The sequence below is a fragment of the Papio anubis genome, chromosome 12, assembly GCF_008728515.1.
Source record: "Papio anubis isolate 15944 chromosome 12, Panubis1.0, whole genome shotgun sequence".
Lineage (NCBI taxonomy): Eukaryota > Metazoa > Chordata > Mammalia > Primates > Cercopithecidae > Papio > Papio anubis.
The window spans coordinates 121,110,772-121,135,099 of record NC_044987.1 but is presented as its reverse complement, the minus strand read 5'-3'; the positions used below and the strand labels follow the sequence as shown (position 1 = coordinate 121,135,099).

The 24,328-nt window shown below is 49.0% G+C and overlaps 1 protein-coding gene across 2 annotated transcripts in view; it reads left to right on the top strand.

Annotated features, from left to right (window-relative positions):
- The window catches only part of KCNQ1 (potassium voltage-gated channel subfamily Q member 1), a 405,037-nt gene that overhangs the window by 307,116 nt on the left and 73,593 nt on the right, over nt 1-24,328 (top strand). For both annotated transcript variants that reach the window (XM_017948145.3, XM_017948144.3), the window contains exon 12: nt 17,601-17,676. In XM_017948145.3, coding sequence (XP_017803634.2) covers nt 17,601-17,676 — 76 coding nt within the window. The remainder of the gene's footprint in view (nt 1-17,600; nt 17,677-24,328) is intronic.

Sequence of the window (24,328 nt, the reverse complement as noted above, 5' to 3'; positions counted from 1 at the left end):
GGAGAATGGCGGGAACCCGGGAGGCGGAGCTTGCAGTGAGCTGAGATCCGGCCACAGCACTCCAGCCTGGGCGACAGAGCAAGACTCCGTCTCAAAAAAAAAAAAAAAAAAAAAGATGTTTCCTCAAAGATGCTCTTCTGCAAAGCTGCACTTTCTCGGTCACCACTGCCACTTTGGCACCTCTCTGGGGTACCTTGTATTGCCTTGTCCTCCCCACGCCCTGAGGGGCCGTCCTAGGCAGCACTCACCCTGGTCATCCCTGTTTCTACCACAAGACTGTTTGTAGCCAGAGCTTGGGAGTTGTGTTGTGTAGTGTTGACTTGAGTTGCATCATGTGTTTGAGCTGAACCGTGCTGAGTGTTACCGAGTTGGGGTGACTGGGTTGATTTTAGCTTCACAGGTGATCTGAACCCAGTTGAGTGGCTTCCATGGAGCTGATCTTCACTAAGCTAAACTGAGTTGCATTGAGCAGCTTGTTCAGCTGGTCTGTGCCAGGTGGTATCTCGGGGGGTCCGACAGGATACCTCATGTCTTAATCTGTTCAGGCTGCTATAACCAAATACCTTAGACCTGGTGATTCACACTTAAGAATTCCTTGTTCTGGAGGCTGGGAAGCACAGGGTCAGGGCACCAGCAGATCTGGTGTTTGGTGAGGGGTCTGTCTGGTTCTTGGATGTCACCAACTGTGTCCTCATATGGCAGAAGAGGCAAAAAAGGTGCAAACAAGCTCCCTCAGGCCTCTTTTCCAAGGGCATGAATCCTCTTCCTGAAGGCTCTGCCCTCGCGGCTCAATCAGCTCTCAAATGCCCCATCTCCTAACGCCATCAGGGGCTGCGGGTTAGGTTTCGACATAGGGACTTTGGGAAGACACACACATTCAAACTACAGCACCTTGCTCCTGGGGAAACAGAGGAAACTGGTTCCTTTCTTTCGGTTCTGGGTTATGTCAAAATGAGCTGCTTTGCTGAATCTGTTTCAGCCACCTCTCCCTACGATCCTTGCAGAATTTCACTGCCAACCAGGAAGGTCTGCTCTGGCTGGTCTGGACTTGAGGACCAGCACAGGGTTGTTCTCCTTTGTAGGTTGCTGATATGAAAACAATCTCGCAAAGGCATAAGAGCCACACATGCTTAGTGTCACGTGTGACGCATCAGCCCAGGGGGAAGAGAGAACGTGCATTTACGCAGAGCTCTCTCAGCCGCAAGCTCTGTTTCTGTTGCATTTGGACCAGGTTGCAGGGAGCCAGGCAGGCCACCCTGCCAGTGTGGATGTCATTATATGAGCAGTAGGAAACCATATAGTATCTGAGGCAGGGGAGTCACGAGATCTTCAGTCTGTCCCTCGGAAAGCCCCTCCCGCCGCCACTCAGGGGGATGGGTTGGAAGGGGTGAGGCTGGAGCCAGAATAGGGAGCTCAGAGGCCTCCGTGTCTGCCCAGGGAGGGACAGAGGCCGGCCTCAGCTGGTCTCCTGAGGGTTCCTGCCTGGGTCCCTGAGCCCCCTGAGAAAGGGCTCCCTCTCAGAAAAGGCATGTGCCCTGGGCAGAGCCAGGAAATCTGGGGATGTCTCAAAGCCTCCCTACCTGCTCTGTGTCCCCTCCCTCTGAAGCCTGCCTCTCTCCCCAGCAAAGTACCTGCCACCTGGGGAATGATCTGGGACAGTCAGCTGCACCTTTTGAAGTATATGCCTCAGTGGCTTTTGGTATATTCAGAGTCATGCAACATCACTACTCTCTAACTTTAGAGCATTTTCATCACCCTCAAAATGTACCTTGCATCCCAGGTACAAAGCCATACCAGGCCCCCTGGGGATGGCTTGTGACTGCTGCAAATCCTGCCCCTGGGCCTTACTCTAGTTCTTCTTTCATCCACTGGTGTATTCCTTTGGCTGGGCACACACACATTTGAGAAACTTCCCCAGCTTCCCTCTCTCTGAGGCTCACTCCATTACAACACAAGGAACTGAGACATCTATGGCTGGCTTTTTTTTTTTTTTTTTTTCAAATTGTATATCTGATAAGGGATGTGTATCCAGAATATACAAAGAGGTCTTATAACTCAATAATGCATTGACCCAATTAAAAAACGGGCAAAGGACTTGAACAGACATTTCTCCAAAGAACAGACAAAAATGGCAAATGAGCACATGAACCCATGCCCATGAACACACGCTCAGCCTCAGCAGTCATTAAGGAGATGCAGATCAAAACCACAGTGAGGTTTACACTCACTAGGCTAAAACAAAAAAGACAATAACAAGTGTTGGCAAGGATGTGGACTGCCAGAGCCAGGCTGGCCATGCCATGTATCTGGAGGAGGGCCCTGGAGGGGTGTGCCCATTCCATGTCTGTGTGTTTACATGCAGTGGGCACAGGCAGTGGTGCCAGAAAGAGCTTCTGCTGGGCTTTCTCACCACCCTAGCCCCTCATCTGCAGCCCAGGCATCCTCCAGTGGGTTTTTCAGGGAACTTAACATCATGAGTCTAAAATTTCTATGACTGAATAAATAACTGAATAAAAATAACCAAGACCTTGCCAAGAAGATCAAGGAAGGGCCGTGCCTTCCAGATACCAGGATGTGGAAGAGGCTATAATAACTAAGATGTTGCAGTGTAGGCACAAGGGTAGACAATTAGCCCAGTGGACAAGATAGAGAGCCCTGAAGAGATCCATACAAGTGTGGGACATTGGCATGTGACCAAGCAGGTGTTGCAGGTTGCTGGAACCAATCATCATCCAGAAGGAAAAAGATAGAGTTGGGCCCCCACTTCATGCAATCTATAAAAACTAACTCCAGGTGGATCTAGGAATTAAATGTCAAAAGCAAACCTTAAAACTCTTACTGGATAATATAAGTTTATTAGTATCTTTTATAACTTGGCATAGGGAAATATTTATTTTATAAGACACAAAAGCATTGATTATGAAAGAAAAATATTGCTCACTTTGATTCTACAAAATAAGAATCCCTCATCATCCAAACATACCTTAAAGAAAGTGACAAGTTGCAGACTGGGGATTGCATTAGTTTCCTGGGACTGCTTTAACAGATGACCACCAACACACATCAGAATAACACACATTTATTATCTTCCACTTCTATCGGTCAGAGGTCCAACCCCAGTTCTGATGGGGCTGGAAGGCGTCATTAGGGCTGGAGGTTCTAGGGGAGGATCTGTGCCCTTGCCTTTTTCAACTTCTAGGGGTTGTCTGCATTCCTTGGCCTTTAGCCCCTTCCTCTATCTTCAGAGCCATCATGTTGCTCCTCTCTGACATTTTTTTCGTAATCACAGCTCTTTCTGACCACAGCCAGGAAAGGGTCTCCATCGTTGTTGTTGTTATTGTTGTTGTTGCTGTTGTTGTTATAGGGTTTTGCTCTGTGACCCAGGTTGGAGTGCAGTGGCGCAATCATAGTTCACTGCAACCTTGAACTCCCTGGCTCAAACGATTCTTCCACCTCAACTTCCTGAGTAGCTGGGACTACACACACATGCCACTGCGCCTGGCTAATTTTGTTTAATTTTTTGTAGAGGTGGAGTCTCTCTCTGTTGCCTAAACTGGTGTTGGACTCCTGGCCTTAAGTGAGCCTCCCGCCTCACCCTTGGCCTCCGAAAGCACTGGGATTATAGGCATGCGCCACTGTGCCTGGCCAGGGTCTCTGCTTTTAAAGACTTGTGGTTAATTGTACCCACCTAGAAAATTTGATATAATTTCCCCATCGCAGTGTTCATGACCTTAATTACATATACAAAGTCCCTTTTGCCATAGAAGATAACATATTCATAGGTTCTAGGACATCTTTGGGGGAGCCCTTATTCTGCCTGCCAAAGAAATGGATAGTCACAATACAATGAATTGACAAAGAATTGGTGTACATGTAACTAATACATAGCATGTGTAATGTATTTATATATGTGTGTGTGTGTAACCAATACAATCAATAATAGAAACTAAAATAACGAATCAATAAAAATACAAATTATCAGACAGAAAAATGGGCCAAAGACAAAGACTTCCTCTGCCTTTCACGGTTGAGGAACACATGTGGCCAGTGAGTATGTGAAGGCACCATTTACAGAAAGCATTTACATCACTCCATTGGCATAAACCACAAAGTCTGGCCACTGGGAGTGGTGACAGGGACGTAGGGCCCTGGGTCTCTTCTACACTGCTGATGGTAGTGTACAGTGGGACTACCACTTTAAAAGGGTGGCATCACCTCCAAAGTGGTGAATTCACATATGTTGACCCAGCAGTCCCATGTCTCGGCATACACCAAAAGGGAACTCTGGTGTGTGGACGAGTGAGAGCGAACAGGAGTGTGTGTTGCAACGCTATTCACAAGCTCCGCGTGCAACCAGCCACTTGCCCCCCAGCAGGAGGGAGAGTGAGTAAACATGGAATGCCCATACAAAACAGAATTTTACACCAATTAAAACAAACAAGCCAGAGTGATAGACAACCATGTAGGAAGGCTTGGCAATATAATACCAAGGAAAAGCCCACTGCATTCTTATCAAGTTTAAATTACTAAAATTAAAAAAAAATGACTTTTGGGACACATATAGATACAATAACATTATATGAAAAAGAAAGCAAAGGAGAGAGGAACACAGGATTCAGGTTGATGGTTACCCAGAATGGGGAGACAAGGATACAGTTGGGGTGGGGCTATCAGGGTCCAGCATTTATTTTGTGTTTTGTTTGTTTGTTTGTTTTTGTGGAGACATGGTTTTGCCAGGTTGCCCAGGCTGTCTCAAACTCCTGAGCTCAAAGCAATCTGCCCACCTTGGCCTTCCAAAGTGCTGGAATTACAGGTGTGAGCCACCACACCTGGCCGTCTAGCATTTATTTTGAATAGTGAGTTCTTGGGAGCTTTCTACATTGTTTTTAAAAACTAATTATGTGACATTGTATAACAATATTATATACCACAACCGGGAGAGATTTATTCTAGGTAATGCAAGGCTAGTTCAACATTCAAAACTTAATTAATGTGATCTGTTATAGAACTTTCCCAACTTGATAAAGAGCATCTTAAAAAAAAAAAAACCCACAGCTAACATCACAACATCACACTTAATGGCAAAAAACAGAATACTGTCCCCCTAAAATCAAAAAGAAGGCAAGGTTGTCTGTTCTCACCACTTCTATTCAACATAGTACTGGAAGTTCAAGCTACAAGAAAAAGAAATGGGACATGTAGATTAGAAAGGAGGATCTAAAACTGTTCCTATTTGCGGTGATAGAATTGTCTATGTAGAAAATCCCAAGGAATCTACAATAAAAACATCTGGAACTTAGGAGTTCAGCACACAAAAATCACTTGCATTTCTATATCCTAACAATGAACCTGTGAAAACCAAAATTAGAAACATAATACCATTTACAATTGTGCTAAAGAAATTAAAATACTTAGGTATAAATTTAACAAAACATGTAAAGACATATATACTAAAAATTACAATATGCCGATGAAAGAAATCAAGACCTAAATAAATGGAGAGACATTCCATGTTCATGAATTGGAAAAGTCAAAATAGTAAACATTTCAATTCCCCTTAGAATTACCTATAAATATAGCATAATTCCTAACAAGAATCCTAGCAAGGTTTCTTATGGACATGGACAAATGTGTTCTAAAATCTACATGGAAAGGCACATGCTGTAGATTAAAACAATTTTGAAAAAGAATTAATTGGGATAAATCATTCTGCCAATTGTAAGGCCTACTATAGAGTAAGGAATCAACATGGTTTGATGTTGGTGGAGGAATACAAACGTAGCTCAATAGAACAGAACAAGGAATCCAGAAATAGACACACACAAATATGCCTGACTGATTTTAAGACAAATATGCAAAATTCAGTGGAGGAAGACTCCTCCTTTAACACACAGTACAGGAGCAGTTGGTCATTCATAGGCCAAATAAATAGATGAAAACCCTGACCTAAGTCTCACACTGTATATAAAAATTAACTCAGTATTCACCTTGGGCTTAAATATGAATTGTACAACTCTGAAACCTTTAGAAAAACTTGGAGGAGAAAGTCTTTAGGATTTAGGACAGGCAAAGAGTTCTCACACTGGATGCTAAAAGCATGATCTGTTTAAGGAAAATTGAGGAAATGGACCCCATTAAAATTTAAAACATTTGTTTTGTGAAAGCCCCAGTGAAGGGGATAAAAATGCTAACTATAGACTTGGAGAAAATATGTGCAAGCCACATATCTGACAACTGGCATCTAGAATATAAATAACTCTCAAAACTCAACAGTAGCTGGGTGCGGTGGCTCACGCCTGTAATCCCAGCACTTTGGGAGGCTGAGGCGGGCGGATCACGAGGTCAGGAGATTGAGATCATCCTGGCTAACACGGTGAAACCCCGTCTCTACTAAAAATACAAAAAAATTATCCGGGCATGGTGGCGGGCGCCTGTAGTCCCAGCTACTTGGGAGGCTGAGGCAGGAGAATGGCGTGAACCCGGGAGGCGGAGCTTGCAGTGAGCCAAGATCGCACCACTGCACTCCGGCCTGGGCGACAGAGCGAGACTCCGTCTCAAAAAAAAAAAAAAAAAAAACCTCAACAGTAAAATACTCAGCCAGTCCAACTAGAAAATGGGCAAAAGACATGAAGAGATATTCCACCAAAGAAAACAGATAGATAGGGAAGAAGCACACCAAAAGATGATCAACTTCGTTAGCCAAGAGGGAAATGAAGATTAAAACCACAGTGAGCGGTCACTACACACCTATCAGAATGGCTAAAATGAAAAGTAATGATGACACCAAATGTTGGCAAGGATGTGGAGAAACGGGATCGCCCATCTGTTGCTTCTGGGAATGTAAAATGGTGCAGCCACTCAGGGAAAATAACATGGTCGTTTCTTATGAAAGTCAGCATGCAACTACCACACATCCTGGCAACTGAACTCCTCCTGGGCATTTATCCCAAAGAAATGAAGACTCATATTCATACACAAACCTGAAAATGAAAGTTTATAGACGCTTTGTTCCTAATTAGCTGAAAGCTGAGAACCATCTAAGTATCATTCAACAGGGGAACAGGCAAACGGTGGTGCATCCATACCTTGAAACACTACCCAGCAGTAGAAAGGAACCCACTATTGGTACAACCTAAGCGGTTCTTACGGGAATTGTGCTGAAGAGAAAAAGGCTCCCCCAAAAGGTCACTTCCTGTGTGATTCCGTGTAGATAACATTCTCAAAGTCCAGGCTGTAGGGATGGAGATCAGAGGGTGGCTCCTGGGGTTAGGAACGGTGAGGGTGAGGAACGGTGAGGGTGGGAGTGACTGCACAGGAGCAGCAGAGGGGATCTTTCTGGTGGGGAGGACTTCCATTCCTCGTTGCTGTGGTGATCACATGAATCTGCATGTGTGAACACAAGGCAGAACCATGCACACTGTACCAATGTCGACCTCCCGGCGTTGATCTGGTACTCCGGCCATGCAAGGTGTGACCGTCGGGAACTCAGGTAGAGGGCATACAGGATCTCTTGTTACTTTTTTTTTTTTGTGCAACTTCCTAGGAATCTATAATTGTTGCAAAATAAAAAGAAGCAAAACAACACACTGGGAGGTGCAGGAAACTGCACACATAATGTACTTGTGTCTGCTGACATAAGTGCTCAAGGAAAAGTCTGGAAGGCCTGCAAGGCCCCCATGTCTGCGAGGTGGCTGCTAGGGGCATGTGACATAGAGTGGTTTCACTTTCCCTCTTCATGTCTCCTGGGTCCTCCAGCACCCTGGGTTTCCTCTGCCAAGACCCCCACCCATCTGCCTCTCTTCATCTCACAAGCCTGCGTGTGTGCAGAGAGCAGGGGTCACCAGGGGAATGTTCCTTCCCCAAGGCACTGTGGCAACTTAGAGGACCCCCCAAGCTCGGGCCCTTGAAGACAGCCCTGTGTCTCCTAGGACACACAGGTGTGGGAACTCACCACACAGGAGGGAGTTGCAAAGAGCAGCACCCCAGCATGTGGGAAGGAAGGGAGAGAGCTCTTATTTCCTTATTTTCTTTCCGTCTCTACTCCCAGGCAAAGCTGATAAATTCTTCCTTATTCCAGAGTTACAGGATGCTCTAGACGGGGCCAAGAACTTGTTCAGGCAGGGTGGGTAAAAGGGGCTTGCATCTGACTTAACTCTCTGGCTGGGGGAGAGGGGGACAGAGGTCCTGGGAGGGGCTAAAGGCTCAGGGACACAGGTGAGGCCAGCCCCTCCCCCACGTTGGACATCCCCCAGGCCCAGCCCCACCCTGAACTGTACCGGATCCAAGTCCCAGGACCCCCTGGAGTCACCTCCAGCTCTCCCACATGCCAGCCCCTACCCTAGGCCTCAGGATCTGCCTGGATGGAGGCCAGGTCCCTGAGCTGCTGGGAATCTGTTCTACAGGTGGGAAGGTCGGCCTGCCTTGGGCAGCTCAGTCCGGGAAACTTCCTGTCTCTGCTTTCCCACAGTGTCCCTCGATGGCCCCCAGTGACGTGTGTTGAATGTGGTGCCGGCCCCTTGGGCAGCCCAGCAGCCCCCACCCCAGCCAGCCCAGCCTGGGCAGTACTGGGGGCTGCCGGCTTTGAATTTGACCTATCCAGAAACAACGGGTCCTTCAGTGGGCTCAGCCCCCGAGACCACTCAGCCTGGGCTGTGTGCCCAGCGGCACTTCATGTACGTGGACGGGGCAGGCAGGCAGGCAGGCGTGGAGGAGCTAATGGGTAATTTAGGCAGCACATTAACAAATGAACCAGCGGATGGGGGGGTGGGGAGCTCCTGTCATTAATCCACAAATTATTAACAATAACTTGTTCATTAATGAATGAACAGGTGAGATACAGGTCAGTGGGTGCATGAACAAGTGAGGAGATGAATGAAGTGGGTCTTTTCTCAGCAGCTGACCCATGGCCAAGACCCCGCTGGGCAGCACGTCCCTTCCTCCTCTCCCAGGCCAGGTGGTGCGGGCAGGGAGAGGGTCCATCCTCCCTTCAGTAGGTGAGGAAGCCACAGGCCTGGAGGGTGGCCCAGCCCAGGCAGGAGGGCGCCAGCCCCGGGCCCTTGGTCCCTTCCTGCAACCAGGGTCCAGGGGTCACTTCCTTCAGGGCCCAGTGAGCCCAAAGCCTCCGTCCTGCCCCTTGTCTCTTACCAGCTCGCTCCTGCGTCAGAGCTACTGAGATGGGAACGGTTTCCTTGTCCCCCTCGCAGGACGTGTAACAGGGGTGTGGCTCACTTCCTCAGTGCCCTGCTACTCAAAACTGCAGGGGAGCATACAGTCGGGCAGGTTGTGGGGCTCCAACCCCACGGCAGCATCTAGGGGCGAATGTTTACAGCTGAAGCCCCATGGGCGTGTGTTATAGGGTGCTCTTTGGTTTAGCCGTCCATAGACAGCTTGCGTTAGTCAGCTCAGTTAGACCCCCTGCCTTCCCGCAAGGACAGAGGTCTTTCTGTATCCCGGGGTTCCTGTCTTGGTGTACTGGAAGAATCAGATCACACGTGAGCTTGGAGAATGAGTGCAAGGTTTTATTGAGTAGAAGTAGCTCTCAGCAGATGGGGAAGCCAGAAGGGAGATGGAGTGGGAGGGTGGTTTTCCCCTGGCGTCGGGCACTCAGCAGCCTGGGCTCTCCTGCATCCACCCCAGCCCAACCCTGCATTGTTCCTCCGGTCAATGGCCTGCCGGTCTGTCAGTGCCTGTCGGTGCCCTCTTACGTTGGTGTGTTCCTCTCAACCTACCCTCAATGTCCGGCCACTTGTGTCTTCTTCTGCCGATGTGTTCCTCTTGATGTCCAGCCACTTGTGTGTCTGCCCACTAGGGATTCAGGATTTTTATAGACACAGAATCGGGGCATGGCAGGCCAGGGTGTTCTTGGGAAATGCAACATTTGGGCAGAAAAGCAGAAATGTCTGTTCTTACCTGGGTCCGTGCATGCAGGCCCAACAGCGGAACCCTAGCCAGGGACCCGCCCTTCTCCTCCCAGCACTTCCCTGCCCCTCTTCCGTATCACTACCAGGAAAGGCCACTTGACCCCATCCCAGGCCTCACCCAGTACAGAGAGAGAGAGACCACCCCCTGCAAAGGAGCCAGCCAGGCCCTTCTCTCTGAGACCACAGGGTCGACTGTGTTCAGCAGGAAAGCCAGGTAGCCAGCGCTATCACCAGAGCAGTGGCTGACCCACACCGTGGCCTGGGCAGAGCTAGGGGCCTGGCCTGGCACCGTCAGCCCTAGGCCTGCTTGCAGTCCTGGCCAGATTGTTTGCCTGTGAAGGCTCCGACTGTGTTCTAGGAAGTTGGCAGGAGGGGAGGCCCGCAGCAGCTTCTAGCGGCCTGTGAAGCCGCCACTGGGCATGGCCCTCTGTGAAGAACAGGATCTGAGAAGTCCCGAGTGTTCTCACTGGATGTGGGGCCGCATCCAGACCTTGGCGGTCATGGCCACAGGCTCCCAAGGCCCCAAGTCACAGCCAGTGGGGGACTCTTCACAGTCAGACACCTATGGCTCCCCGTTCCCTGTCTGCTCCCAGGCTGTTTGGGGTGATGGAAAGAGGTCAGGACGTGAGGCCTAGGTAACAGTTCCTCTCGCGTGTCAGGCCTGGGAAGGGGGCCTTCGTGAGACCATCTCAGAGATCCTGGGGCCTCCAATTTGTCAAATAGTTTTCTGTGACAGTTCATACTGTTTGTGTTCCATTAAAGACAGCTTTGCCCATCCCAGGTGGTGAAAATATTCTCCCATGTTCTTCGACAGGCCCGATTGCCTCACAGTTAGGCCTGTGACTCTACCTGGGTTAACTTTGTGACTGGTGTGTGGTAAGGATCATGGTTTATATATTTTCACATGTGTATCCAAATTGTTCCAACACCATTTATTGCGAAGAATATCCTTCCGCCAGCTCAACGGCAAAGGCGTCTTTTCTGTGAACCAGTGGTCACAGGAGTGTGTGTGTGTGATGTCCTATTCCAGGGGTCCCCAGGCCACAGGCCAGTACCCATCCATAGACTGTTAGGAACAGGGCCATGCAGCAGGAGGTGAGCAGTTGGCAAGCGAGCATGATCACCTGAGCTCCGCCTCCTGTCAGATCAGTGGTGGCATTAGATTCTCACAGTAGCACGAACCCTATTGTGAACTGCACATGTGAGGATCTAGGCTGTGTGCTCCTTATGAGAATCTAATAACTGCTGATCTGAACTGGAACATTTTCATCCTGAAACCATCTCTCCCCACCCCATCCCTGTCCATGGAAAAATTGTCTTTCATGAAACTGGTCCCTGGTGCCAAAAAAGTTAGGGAACCACTACCCTATTCTGTCAGACCCCCACTGTTCATCTGTCTGCCCAATGCTCTTAATCAAGCCCTGTGGCCTTATGAAACCCTGGGAGTGTCAGACCTCTGACTTTGTTGTTCTTCAAGATCATCTTGGCTATTCTTGGCCCTTCACATTGTTAGGAATATGTTAGAATCACCTCGTCGATTTCCAAGAAATAAATAAATAAATAACAGAAAGCACTGTGATATTGATTGGAATCATATTTAATCCACACCTCAATTTGCAGAAAATTAACATCTTATAAATATTGAGTCTTCTTATACGTGAACACACTGTATCGCCAAGTCAAGTTAGGTCTTCTTTATCTCTGTCTCTAATGCTCAGTGCTTTTCTGTGTAGTAGTCTCACACATCTTTAAACAGATTTATTTTAGAGCTGGGTACGATGGCTCACACCTGTAATACCAACTACTTGGGAGGCTGAGGCGAGAGGATCATTTGAGCCCAGGAGTTTGAAACCAGCCTGGGCAAAATAACAAGACCCCATCTTAGAAAAGAAAAAAAGAAAGAAAGATTGTGAAAGGAAAACAGTAAAGAAGAAACCATTTTTTTAAAGATTTGTTCTTAAGCTTATGGTCAAGTTTATGGTTATTGATGCTATTGTAATTGACATCTTTTTATTTTCTAATTGTTACTAGCATATAGAAATAAACATATTTCAGAGACAGGGTCTCTGCATTCCAGGCCCATAACTTACAGCAGCCTTGAACTCCTGGGCTCAAGCAGTCTGCCCATCTCAGCCCCCTGAGTAGCTAGAACCACAGGTACACACCACCAAGCCTGGCTAAATTTTTTAAATTTATTTTTTCTACAGATGGGGTCTCACCATGTTGCCCAGGCTGATCTCAAACTCCTGGGCTTAGGTGATCCTCCCACCCCACCCTCCCAAAGCACTGGGATTATAGATGCGAGCCACTCTGCCAGGCCTAGAAATATAATTATTATATATCATCCTTAAAACCAGTGTTCTTGTATTGATTCCAGCAGCTTCTCTGCGGATTCTTAGAGATTTTTTTTACGTGTATGGTTATGTCATTTGCAAATAACGAGTGTTTTATTTTTTCCTGTCCAATTCTTTTACCTTTTATCTCCCTTTTCCTACCTTTTTAACATACCAGCTGGGACTTTCTGGACAATGTGAACTAGAAACGATAACATCCTTGACCTGCTTCCTGTCTCAGGAGGAAAGTGTATCGTGTTTCACTATTAAGTATGATGTCTGCTTAGGGTTTGGGTTGTTTTTGTTTTAGTTTTTGGTTTTTTTTTTTTTTTTTTTAGGTAATGGAGTTTCTATTCCTAGTTTGCTAAGAGTTGTGTTTTTAATTATGAACAGGTCTTGGGTTTTATCAAATGCTTTTCTACAATCTGCTGTGTTGATTCTGTTTTTTTTTACTTTTTCTGTTGATGTGAAGAGTTACGTTGCTTGGGCCTTAGAGGGTAAACTGAGCATGCACAAGTGGATTAAACCGCATTTGAGCATGTGTGTGGGCACAGCACTACATGCAGCTCGCTGGTGGTGGTTGGGGTATTTGCACTTATGTTCACGAGAGAAATTAACCTGTGATTTTTTTTTCTTTCTTGAAATATTCTTGTCAGATTTTGATATCAAGGTTATGCTGCTTTATGAAAATACTTGTATAAAATTGACATTATTTCTTCCTTAATTTTGGAAGAATTTACTGGTGATGTCATCTAGATACAGAGTTTTCTTTGCCAGAAGATCATTAAAATTCCAAATTTAACTTATTTAATAATTATTGGGCAATTTGTGTTATTTTTGTTTTTGTGTCTACTTTTACATATTGTGTTTTTAAAGAATTTGCATATTTTATCTAAATCATCAAAAGTATTTTTGTTTGTAACGTCCTCTGAATAAATGTTTCAGCACCTCTAGGCCTATAGTGACGTTCCATCTTTAACTCCTGACGGTCGTCATTTGTGTCCCCTCCCCCATCTGATCAATCTTCCCAAAAGTGTGTCTGTTTTATTAGTCTCTTCTGAGAACCAAATTTTGGCTTTGTTGATTTTCCTTAAATAATGTTCATTTTTTATCTCTTTGACTGTGCTCTTAACTTTATCTCTTTCCTCCTACTATCTTTGGGTGTAATTTGACATTTTTTTAACTGCTTGCGATGGATTCCAGCCTTTCCTCTGCTCTGAGATGTGCATTTAAAGCCATAAGGTTCACTCTCTGTGCTTATTTCACTGTACTTTCAGTACCTATTTAGCTATGAATTTTAATACGTTACATTTTTATTACTATTTAATTTAAACTGTTGTTTGATTCTCATTATATATTTTTCTTTGACCCCTGGGTTATTTAGATTGTTTAATTTCCAAAATATATGGAGATTCCCTAGTTATCTCTTTTTATGGAATTCTAATTTAATTGTACTGTAGTCAGAGAGCATAATAAACATGATTTGCTTTCTTTGAAATTTGTTGGAACTTGCTTCTGAAGTCTTGCATATGGTCTCTTTTGGTACATGTTCTGTGTGCACTAGGGAAGCTTATGTAGTCTCCAGTTGTAGGGGCAGTGTTCTGTATATGTCAAGTTGCTAATTAGGCTGTTCAAATTTGTCTCTGATTTGACAAAGTTTTGACTGCTTTTCTATTGGTTACTGACGAGGTGTGTTCAAATCTCCCACCATTTTCTCTTTTACATTTTAGTTCTGCCAGTTAGCTTTATATATTTTAGGGTTACGGTTTTAGGTGCACACAAATTTAGAATTGATCTCATCCTGCTGAATTGACACTTTTATAATTATGACATATTCTTCTTTAGTAATACTTAAAGTCTACTATTGGTTTTCCTTTACCAGTTTTCATTTGGCCACACCATGACCTATCTTTTTCTGTCCTTTCCCAACATGTTTTTGTATCTTTATATTTTAAAGTGGATTTATATAGTTGCTTTTAATCATGACAATCTTGATCTTTTAATTGGACTATTAATCCACTTATAGTGCATGCAATCTACCATCTTGTTTCTTTTTCATTTGTTTCATCTCTTCCTTTAAGTCTATTTTCGTTTCATGCTCCAAGTTGGCTATTTTCTTTGGGTTCACAGCTATTCTTTTCTACTCTGTCATCCCTGCTATCCAAACTCACCTATTGCATTCTTCATTTCCAGTATGGTCCTTACTTTTCTGGAACTTCCTTTTTATATATCTATAAATTGTATTTCTCTGGTAAAGTTTTCTATCTTTTCATCTGTTTTCTTGAACCTATTTATCATGGTTATTTTAAAGTCTTCATCTAAATATCCTGAGGCAAAGCACAATCATCTGTTAGCTTACAAATCTATGGGTCAGCAATCTGGGCATCCCAGTTGGGTAGTCTCACTTGGACTTGACAACATGGCAGCACTTGCATAGTGATGTGGTGGTGACTGAGTGGTCTCCGTTGTCCTCACGTGTCTGGAGTCACTGGGCTGTCAGCCAGGGTCTCTCAGCTCTCCTTTACGTGGCTCTTCCAGCAGGCTAGCTCAGACTTGTCCATGAGCCAACAGAATTCTAAGAGGGTAAGAGTAGATACCACAAGGTCCTTGAGGTTGAGCTTCAGAAGACATGATCATTTCCACCATGGTGGAGATAGACTCTAGCCTGCAATGGGAGGAACTACAATGGATTGTGGCCATCTTTAATTCATCACAGTCTGCCCTCTGGCCATAACTTTTCACATTCTCCCCAATGCAGAATTCCCTCACCCCCCTCCCCACGATACCTAAAATTCTCACCCAATTACAAATGGCATCATGCTCGAAGTCTGACATCTTGTGATCTGCCCCTTCTTCCAGCCTCTGTCCAATTCCCTGTCCCAAAATTAATGCCATATGTTTTAGGATACTGATATGACATTACCTATTTCTTAGTCCTTATTTCTGTATCAGTTACCTATTGTTGTGCATAGCAAACTAGACCTAAATTTAGTGGCTTAAAATATTTTCTTTGGGCTAGGCACGGTGACTCATGCCTGTAATCCCAGCATTTTGGGAGGCCAAGGCGGACAGATCATGAGGTCAAGAGATCAAGACCATCCTGGCCAACATGGTGAAACCCTGTCTCTACTAAAAATACAAAAATTAGCTGGGCATGGTGGTGCACACCTGCTACTCAGGAGGCTGAGGCAGGAAAATCGCTTGAACCTGGGAGGTGGAGGCTGCAGTGAGCCAAGGTTGCGCCACTGTACTCCAGCCTGGCAATAGAGCGAGACTCCGTCTGTGTGTGTGTGTGTGTGTGTGTGTGTGTGTGTGTGTGTATGTGTGTATGTATTTTTTGTTTTTCTTTGCTCAGCTAGGAGGTTGGACTTGGCTCAGCTAGGAGGTTGTTCTGTTGGTGCTGGCTGTTAGCTGGGGCATCTCTGTTCTCCATGTGGCCTCTCTAACCAGCAAGCTTGTTTGTAGGGCCACATTCCAAAAGCACATGAATTATATACTGTGTAAGTTCCCCAGCACTCTTTCATCAATGAAGTCACAAGGTCACCCCAAATTCAAGTAATAGGAAAACACTCCATCTCTTAATGGAAGGAGCTACAAGTATTTAAGGCTGTTGAAAGTACCACACCAGGCCGGGCGCGGTGGCTCAAGCCTGTAATCCCAGCACTTTGGGAGGCCGAGGCGGGTGGATCACGAGGTCAGGAGATCGAGACTATCCTGGCTAACATGGTGAAACCCCGTCTCTACTAAAAATACAAAAAAAAAAAAAACTAGCTGGGCGTGGTAGCGGCGCCTGTAGTCCCAGCTACTTGGGAGGGTGAGGCGGGAGAATGGCGTGAACCCGGGAGGCGGAGCTTGCAGTGAGCCGAGATCACGCCACTGCACTCCAGCCTGGGAGACACAGCGAGACTCCATCTCAAAAAAAAAAAAAAAAAAAAGAAAGTACCACACCTTTAGATCTGTATGGTCTGTCTTTTCCCTTGCCTTTTAGTCTTTTGTGTATAAAATTGTAGAAGCTCAAGGATATTATCTCCCTACAGATAATTTTATTTTCTTCTACCATGCACAAAGCACCTTACTCCAGTAAGGGATTGGGAGAAGTGGGGTCAATGTGATGCTAAGTTGGCATTACTTAGTTTCTAGGGCTGCCTTCTAGATAGCTTCTAAAACCCAAAGCTTATCTCCACAGTGCCATGAGTCTACTGAGTGCTCTGCTTAGCTTTTACCCCTTCACCAACTGCTTTTTTCTCAGTTTCTGTGAATCTCACCCACCCGTGTGGCTTAGGAATTCACAAGTGTTTCCAGAGGAAGTAGTGTGAAAGGTGGCTCCCTGCACCCTGGTCCTCTGTTGACCAGAATCTTGTTCCTTCATGTCCTGGGTGTCCTGTGGCCCTGGACTCCACATTTTTATCACCAGCCCACTGAGCCCCTGCTCTGTTGGGTGTCAATGCTCCCCTCCACAAATGGACAGGTGCCCTGCGGAGGAAACGCTTGGGTGCAGCTCATTTTATTTTATTAGCTCATTTTATTTCCATTCTATGTGGGATCCTCACCCTCCACATCTTTTTTGGTCTCCAAAGCCTCGCACAGCTGTTCCTTGCTGTTGGCATCACTTAGTCTCACAGTCCCTGGTGTTTACATCAGGAGGGTCAGGCAGACATGAGCTTTACTACCAGGAGGGAATTTCCTGCAGCCTCCATGGCACTGTGTTTTCTTCCGGTCTTTTTTCTATGCACACACACATCATCCCTTTTGTTTCCTTTTGTGATGCTGTTTCTAAAAGGATCTTTATTTCTAGAAGAAACTTTAGGAGGCAAAACAATGCAGCCCCCTTAACAAAGCGGCTCTGGTGGCAACTTTCCCTTGTAAATTTGTCCTGTAGCTCCTACTTTCCCAAGCACTTGCTGTTTGTGGGGCTACAGGACACAGCAGTTGAAAGGGGCTATGGACATCGCCAGCATGTACCCTCTTACCTCATTTTACTGACAAGGAGCCTGAAGGCCCAAACATAGAAAGAAATTACCATGGCTGCCATGTGTTAGCAGCACAGCCATTGCCAACCCAGGGCCCTGACTCCTACTTGATCCCCTTCTGAATGACACTCAAGGCAAGAGCCCCCTTCCCACTCACAGGTGAGGTGAAACATTTCACCTTGAAAAGCCTCTTGCCCCCAGCCTCCCCTCAAGCCCACACTAGGACATGGCCTAAGTATCTCCATCCCATGGAGTTGAACACTCTCCTTATTTCCGGAAGGATCCAGTCTGTGTGCTCCTCAGGCAGTGCAGGGGCAGTGAGGGGATGACCAGCACAGGGTGGCCACTCACAATCTCCTCTCCTCTCTCCACTGCAGGCTGCGGGAACACCATCGGGCCACCATTAAAGTCATTCGACGCATGCAGTACTTTGTGGCCAAGAAGAAATTCCAGGTAAGCCCTGTGCTGAGCCTTCCTGCCCTCAGCCTACCCCTCGCAGCTTGCTGCAGCTGCCCACACCTCTCCTGGGTTCTCTCCTGCCCATAGTGGAGGCTGTCAAGGCCTCCGCCCCCAAGCCACACAGGCAGGCCTATCTGAGACCTGACAGTGCCTACCCCACCGAACCCCAGACAGCAGGCCCCTCAGAGGGCGTATCCTTGGAGGCCCGGCCTGGAACCAGAGTCACATGCAGTGTCTTCTTCACCAAATAGAAGGCAGCAGCCGTGTGGCTCACTCAGTCCTCCCGTAGGGTGGGTCGTGCAAGGAAGCATTAGTGAGAGATGTGAGGGCGACATCAGAATGACTCAGAGATGGTGTGGAGCCTGGCCTGAGTCACCAAACTGGGAAGGCAGGTTCCCCAGACCCCCCAGCCCTGTCCTCTACTGGCTCAGTGCTCTCTTTCCCTGCTCCCCCACCCTCTGTGAGTTGGGAGGATGGAGGGAGGCTGAGCCCTGCTCTGTGAGAGGTGCGGTCCCTTTGGCCAGGTGAGGCTGGAGCTCCACGGCTTCCATAAGCTGCCCTAACTTCTCCAGGGCCAGGCCTCCTACAGAAGCCCCTTAGAGCCCCTAGAGTCCATGCCCTGCAGAGAGTGCCATTGATGGCAGGTATGTCTCCCCTCCTCCTGCCTTGGGGACATTCCTCAGATGGAGACGGTGGTGGAGGGAACTGAGTCCTGACTTGGAAATACATGTGTAGGGGTGGGAACCCCGTATCCTCTGTGGTGGATGATCCAGAAGGCATAGATCATAAAGCAGGGAAGGCTGAGGGGTGACTTGCCCAAGTCCCTTGGAGCAGAAGGCGTGTGACGTGCTTGAATGAGTATGTGTCAGCAGAAGCAGGGTGGGGTGGGGCTCCTGAGCAGGGGGCTCCTGACATCTCAGCCACAGCCTCACCAGGTATAAGGCACAGCCCAGGAAGGCTCAGCAATGTCTGCCGACCACCAGGACCCACAGCCGGTGGCATCCCAGCCCACCAAGGCTTATCCTGGAGCTACTGAGCTCCCTGTTAGGGTCTGGTCAGGGCTCATGGGGGCCTTTGCCAAGTGGTCATTGGGTCAGACTGGAAAGATCATCTTGACTTCAGGAGCCTGAGATGAGCCAAAAAAATGCAGGGCCCATTCAGATGGACGGACAGTGGCACTCAAATCTGGTCCCCCTGCAGCCATGCCTTTCACACCAGGCCACACCTTCCATGCCAGGACCCAGGATTGACACAGGCCCTCCCACAGTCTCCTTGGTGGAGCCCCCACCCATCTGGGCGCTGGAGCCACTGCAGCCTCCAGACTTCACATGGTGGTCTGGGTGCAGACCCCAGCCCAGGCAGCCCTGGGCAAGTTCTTCCCCAGCTGTGAGGGGAACGAGAGCCTAAGGGTTTGGCATAAGATCATATGCACGTGCCTCACCCAGGCCTCACCCACGGCAACCCTGGGCCAGCACCCGCCAGGCCCGTCGTCACCCCGAGCCCCAAGAGCAGCCCTCGGCCAGGCCCTTACCGAGAGTAGTGTGCGGGCCCTCGTTCTGGCCACCGGGCCACCATCTCCAGGGGGGTTTTGCATGCACAGCCCTCCCACAGTGCTGTTTCTCAGCTGGCCCTCCTGCCTGCATCCCCCCAAGGAAGGGGGTGGTTCATGACTCAACTGAACCAAGTTGTGTCAAAGCTCCTAGCAGGGCCTGGGACCTCTTGCAGTCAAAATAAAAGTCATGGTAAATGCCACTGCTGGCCAGTGCCCGGAGATCTGCCCGGCATGTTCTAGGGGAGATCTGACAGCCCCTGTGGACAGGGTGTCTCCATTCTGGGACCGTCTCCTCTCTCTGGTGCTGGCAGGGAGGGCCTTGCCGGAGCGGGTAGCTCACGCGGGGGCAATGGAAGAGAGGGGCCGGCCTCCTGGCAGCACCAGCGCTCTCCCAGGCAGGGAAGGGGCTGCAGGAACCCCCTTGGGACTCAGGTCTGGGCAGGGCAGTCCCCCGAGGGCAGAGGAGACCATGGGAAGGGCTAGGGTGTGTCAGTTCACTGGAGAACAGCATGGTCGTGACAGCCGAAGCAGCTGACGTCACCCCGGCAGTACAGCAGAGGGTCACAGGGAGCCTCCCAGGGTGGGGCCGGTTTCTGGCCTGAGGGTGCAGAGCAGGTCCCAGCAGGGCAGAACCAGAGCCCACCAAGGCTTGCAGAACTGTGCCACGTGGGCACCCTGGGGGCTGCTTCCAAGCTCTGGGGGAACCCAGCAGAACACGCAGACCCTCATGGCTCCTGGGCAGGCCTAGCTCCAGGGGTGGAGTGGGCAGCTTCCAGCTCAGGTCCAAGAGATCGTCCAGCCGTCCATTTCTCCATCAGCCAGGAAAGACACTGGCATTGAGGTTGATATCAAGGATATCCTATCGTGATAATAAGTACCATGGCTTCCAGTCTTGTGATGAAACCTCAGATGCGTAGCCTCCTGGCCAAGCGTCTGCAATTTCATGTTGTTGGAGCATTCGTTGAATACTTGGGAGTTGCAGCTCTCTGTAAGTTTGATGTGGCTGAACCAAGAAAAAAGGCACATGATTTCTAATGATTTCTACAGATATGATGATGCCATAAAAGATTTTGAGGTGATGAGGAAGGCTGGTATCTTTCAGAGTGCAAAGTGATTTTAGAATATAAAGAATTTCTTTGGGTTGAATTACCGAGAAGCTTGTCAGTGACCTGTGGTCCTGAACTGTGAAACGTGAATATGTGGGCCAAGAAATCGTTTCTCTTGGTAAATAAACAATTAACAAATACAAAAAGAGAGAGAGGGAGAGGGCCAGAGAGAGAGAGATCATCTGCGCCAGCCCCAGCAGGCCCTGTTGCTGAGCCACAGGCGAAAAAGCTGGTCCCTGGGGAGGAGCACAGTGAGCCCTGCACTCCTTTCCAGGCGAGGGGGAGTGGGTCCCCTTTCCTGTCTTAGGACACAGGCCAGAACCCTGAGAATGGCCCAGAAGGCTTCCTGAAGCAGACTGGGAAACCCCCACCCCACTGTCTGCTTCTCCCCTGCTCCCTGGCCCTGGGAGCCTTGCAGAAACCTGGCAGCAGCAGGATCCTCACAGGGCACAGAGGCTCCTGCACGAAGCCGCAGGGGCTCCCTCGGACCTCACCAGCTGGCCCTTATTGCTGGGGGCAGCATGGAGGGGTGGGGCTAGGGTGAGAGGAGCAGTAGCCCATGGCAGTGAGGAGCTGTGTGTGGCTCCAGGGGCTCCCCCTGCCTACCTCTCAGGATGCTTCCCTTCCTCCATGCCAGCCTGTCTGCTTGCTGGGACGTCACCCCACCCCTGCTGGCCTCAGGGGCTGCTGACATGGCAGGTGACCCCCGCCCCGCCTGCCTTGATGGCCGATAAGTCCCTGGCCAGCCACCCCTGTGTCTGACCCCAAGGAGCCAGAGCCTCTGCGCCCTTGAACTCCCTGTCCACCGTCAGTCAGTCTGGACAGGTCTGCATTATCTCGGTTCATCTCAGGCTCCTGACGTCAGGATGATCTTTCCAGCCCAACCCTGGATGACCACTGGACAAAGGCCCCCATGAGCCCTAACCATATCTTAGCAGCGATCTCAGTGGCTCCAGGATAAGTCTCTGTGGGCTAGGATGCCCCTGGGCCGTGGGTCCTCATGGTCCGCGGGCATCACTGAGCCTCCTCAGGCTATGCCTTATACCAGGTAAGGCTGTGGCTGAAGGTGTGGAGAGCTCTCTGCTCATAGGCCCCACCCAGCCCTGCTCCTACAGACGTGCACACACTCAGGCACATAATAGTTCCTTGCCCACAACAGGCCTGTTTGAAAGAACTTGCGTCTGCAGAGGCTGCTAACGCACATACCTACACCCACCTGGTCACAGTGGCCCAGGGACTCCCAGGCCTTGGTTTTCCCCTGCCCTGCCTCCCTTCACCTGCCCACACCTCACCCAGCATGCCTGGAGGTGCCTCACGCTTCAGCTTCACAGAGCTCTGTGGTCTGCAGGAGGCTCACCACCATGACTCACACCATGTTCAATGTGTGCTGAAGAGAGGCTCGGCCACAGCCAGCTCTGACTCTGGCTCTTGCATGGTGCTGGCTTAGGATTCCCTGACCTTTCTCAACTCCCATCCTCTCTCATCTTCACTCTCTCCCTTAAGGCAGAGAAAGGCAGGGCTCAGCATCTCATCTTGCAGAAAGGAACTTAGAATCTCCATTATACAGAAGGGAGAAACAGAGCTCAGCAACCCATCTTACAGAAAGGAGGATCAAGGCTCAGCATCCCATCTTATAGAAGAGAGAGGCAGGGCTCAGCATCCAATCTTACAGAAAGGAGGATCAGGGCTCAGCATCCCATTCTGTAAGCATCCCTTACAGAAGGGAGCTTAGCATTTTCATCTTACAGGAAGGAGAAACATCCCATCTTCCAAAAGGGGGGATCAGGGCTCAGCATCCCATCTTACAGAAAGGAAGATCAAGTCTTACAGAATTCCATCTTACAGAAAGGAGCTCAGCATCTCCATCTTACAGGAGGGAGAAACAGGGCTCAACATCCCATCTTCCAAAAGGGAGGATCAGGGTTCAGCATCCCATCTTACAGAAAGGAGAATCAAGGCTCAGCATCCCATCTTACTGAAGGGAGCTTAGCATCTCCATCTTACAGGAGATGCTGCCAGGTACAAGAGATGCTACCAAATGCTAACAGGGCTCAGCAACCCACCTTATAGAAGGGGAGGATTGAGGCTCAGCATCTCATCTTAAAGAAGAGAGAGACAAGGTTCAGCATCTCATATTACAGAAGGGGGAATCAAGGCTCAGCATCCCATCTTATAGAAGACAGAGACAGGGCTCAGCATCCCATCTTACAGAAAAGAGAATCAAGACTCAGCATCCCATCTTACAGAAGACAGAGACAGGGCTCAGCATCCCATCTTACAGATAAGAGAATCAAGACTCAGCATCCCATTTTATAGAAGAGAACTCAGCATCTCCTTCTTATAGGAAGGAGAAACAGGACTCAGCATCCCCTTTTACAGAAGAGAGAGACAAGGCTCAGCATTTTATCTTACAGAAGAGAGAAGAAGGACTTAGCATTCCCATTATAACAGGAGAAACTGAGACCTGAGGATGTTATTACTAGCCTGTACATAAGTACGTTTTTTATGACTATTATCAAACTGAGTACATGGCGGGCCAGAAGGTCTGCCTAGAGTCCAACCCCATGCCTGACCCTATCACAGGCCTTAGTGTGTCATTTCTGGGCAATGCCGGAGATCCTGGTGCCCAGTGTGGCCCCAGGAGCCGCAGGCCCTTCCTTCCATGATGCACAGCTGTGTTGTGAGGACACAGGCCCCATCCCAGCCCTCCTGATCTCAGGATCTCCCGTTCAGGGCCCAGAGAGTGGCTAGTGTTGCCAGTGAGGGCCCTACCTGCTGGTGTCAGGTGAAAAAGGAAACCCCTGAACTTCTGAGGCCCAGCCTTTGGTAGGGAGGAGGTCTCTGCCCTGCCTTGGGATTCCTGGGGTCCAAAACAATGTTGGGTGGGCTGTAAGAACTCCACCAAGCCTCTGGCATTGGTGGCAGAACCCCTGGGCATGTCAGAAGTGTGTCTAGAGCTGAAAGTGGGTACTTGGATCCCTGACGTCAGGGACTCACCATCTGGGAACTTGCAGCTTCCCAAGGTGGAAATGACTGCATCCTCAGATTAAAGTCACCCTGGTCTCAGGAGTAGGGACCCCAAAGAGAGGTAGGAGGTGGGCAGGGAGGGCATGTTCCCAGACCCAGCCCGGGCCCTCACTGGTACCTGAGCTTCCTCCTTTCTCATCCTCGGCCTCAACTGCCTCCCTCTGACTGGGGCTGGCCCTGCTCTGCCCCTCCCCACCAAGCTACTTGGCTTGTCTCTTGGGTCTTGCAAATTCCCCAGCAAAAGGCAGGAAAGCTACTAGCTCAGTGCTAACGAGGCTATTTGGGCACTAAAGATGACTACCCTGGGCCTCACCTGGTCACCCAGTGGCCCCTCGGGATAGAGGCAGTCTGTTGTCCCATGTGCTGGCTTGTCTGCAGGGCCAAGGCCTTCCTAGGCCATCAAACCCTCACTCCGCCTGGCTGCTCCACCTGAGTGAGGCGCTTGGGAGCAAGGCCACAAATGTGGCTTGGGGTTTCCTGATATCATGAGACGCTTTGTTTTCTCTGTTGTGGTTTCAAGATGTCACCTGAGTCCCATTTATGGGCTCAGAGCTAGCGACAAGCCTGGAAGCCCTGGGGTCACCTGCCCTGCCTCACATGGCCCCAGCCCCACTGTGGGAGCCCAAGCAGATGCTCGTCACCCACAGCAAGTGCCGCAGACTGTGGCTGTCATCTGGGGCCACCCCTGCTGCCTGGCACAAACTGCCAGGAAGGATGCAGGGTGGACCCGCTCCCTACCCTGAGGACAGTGGGGGCTACAGCCAGTGAGCATGTCAAGAGTCAGTCTGGGGCCCAGGTAGGTAGTGGCCATGCAGAGCTGTGCCTCCTGGTCAGTGCCTGGCACTGTGCTGCTCCTTGGCCCTTTGGCTGGGCCAGCTCTTCCTGAAGTCATTGAGAACCAGGACTAGTAGCCTGGGGCAGGGGAGCGAGGTGAGGGGGAGGAGTGGGCAGGCCCCTGCTG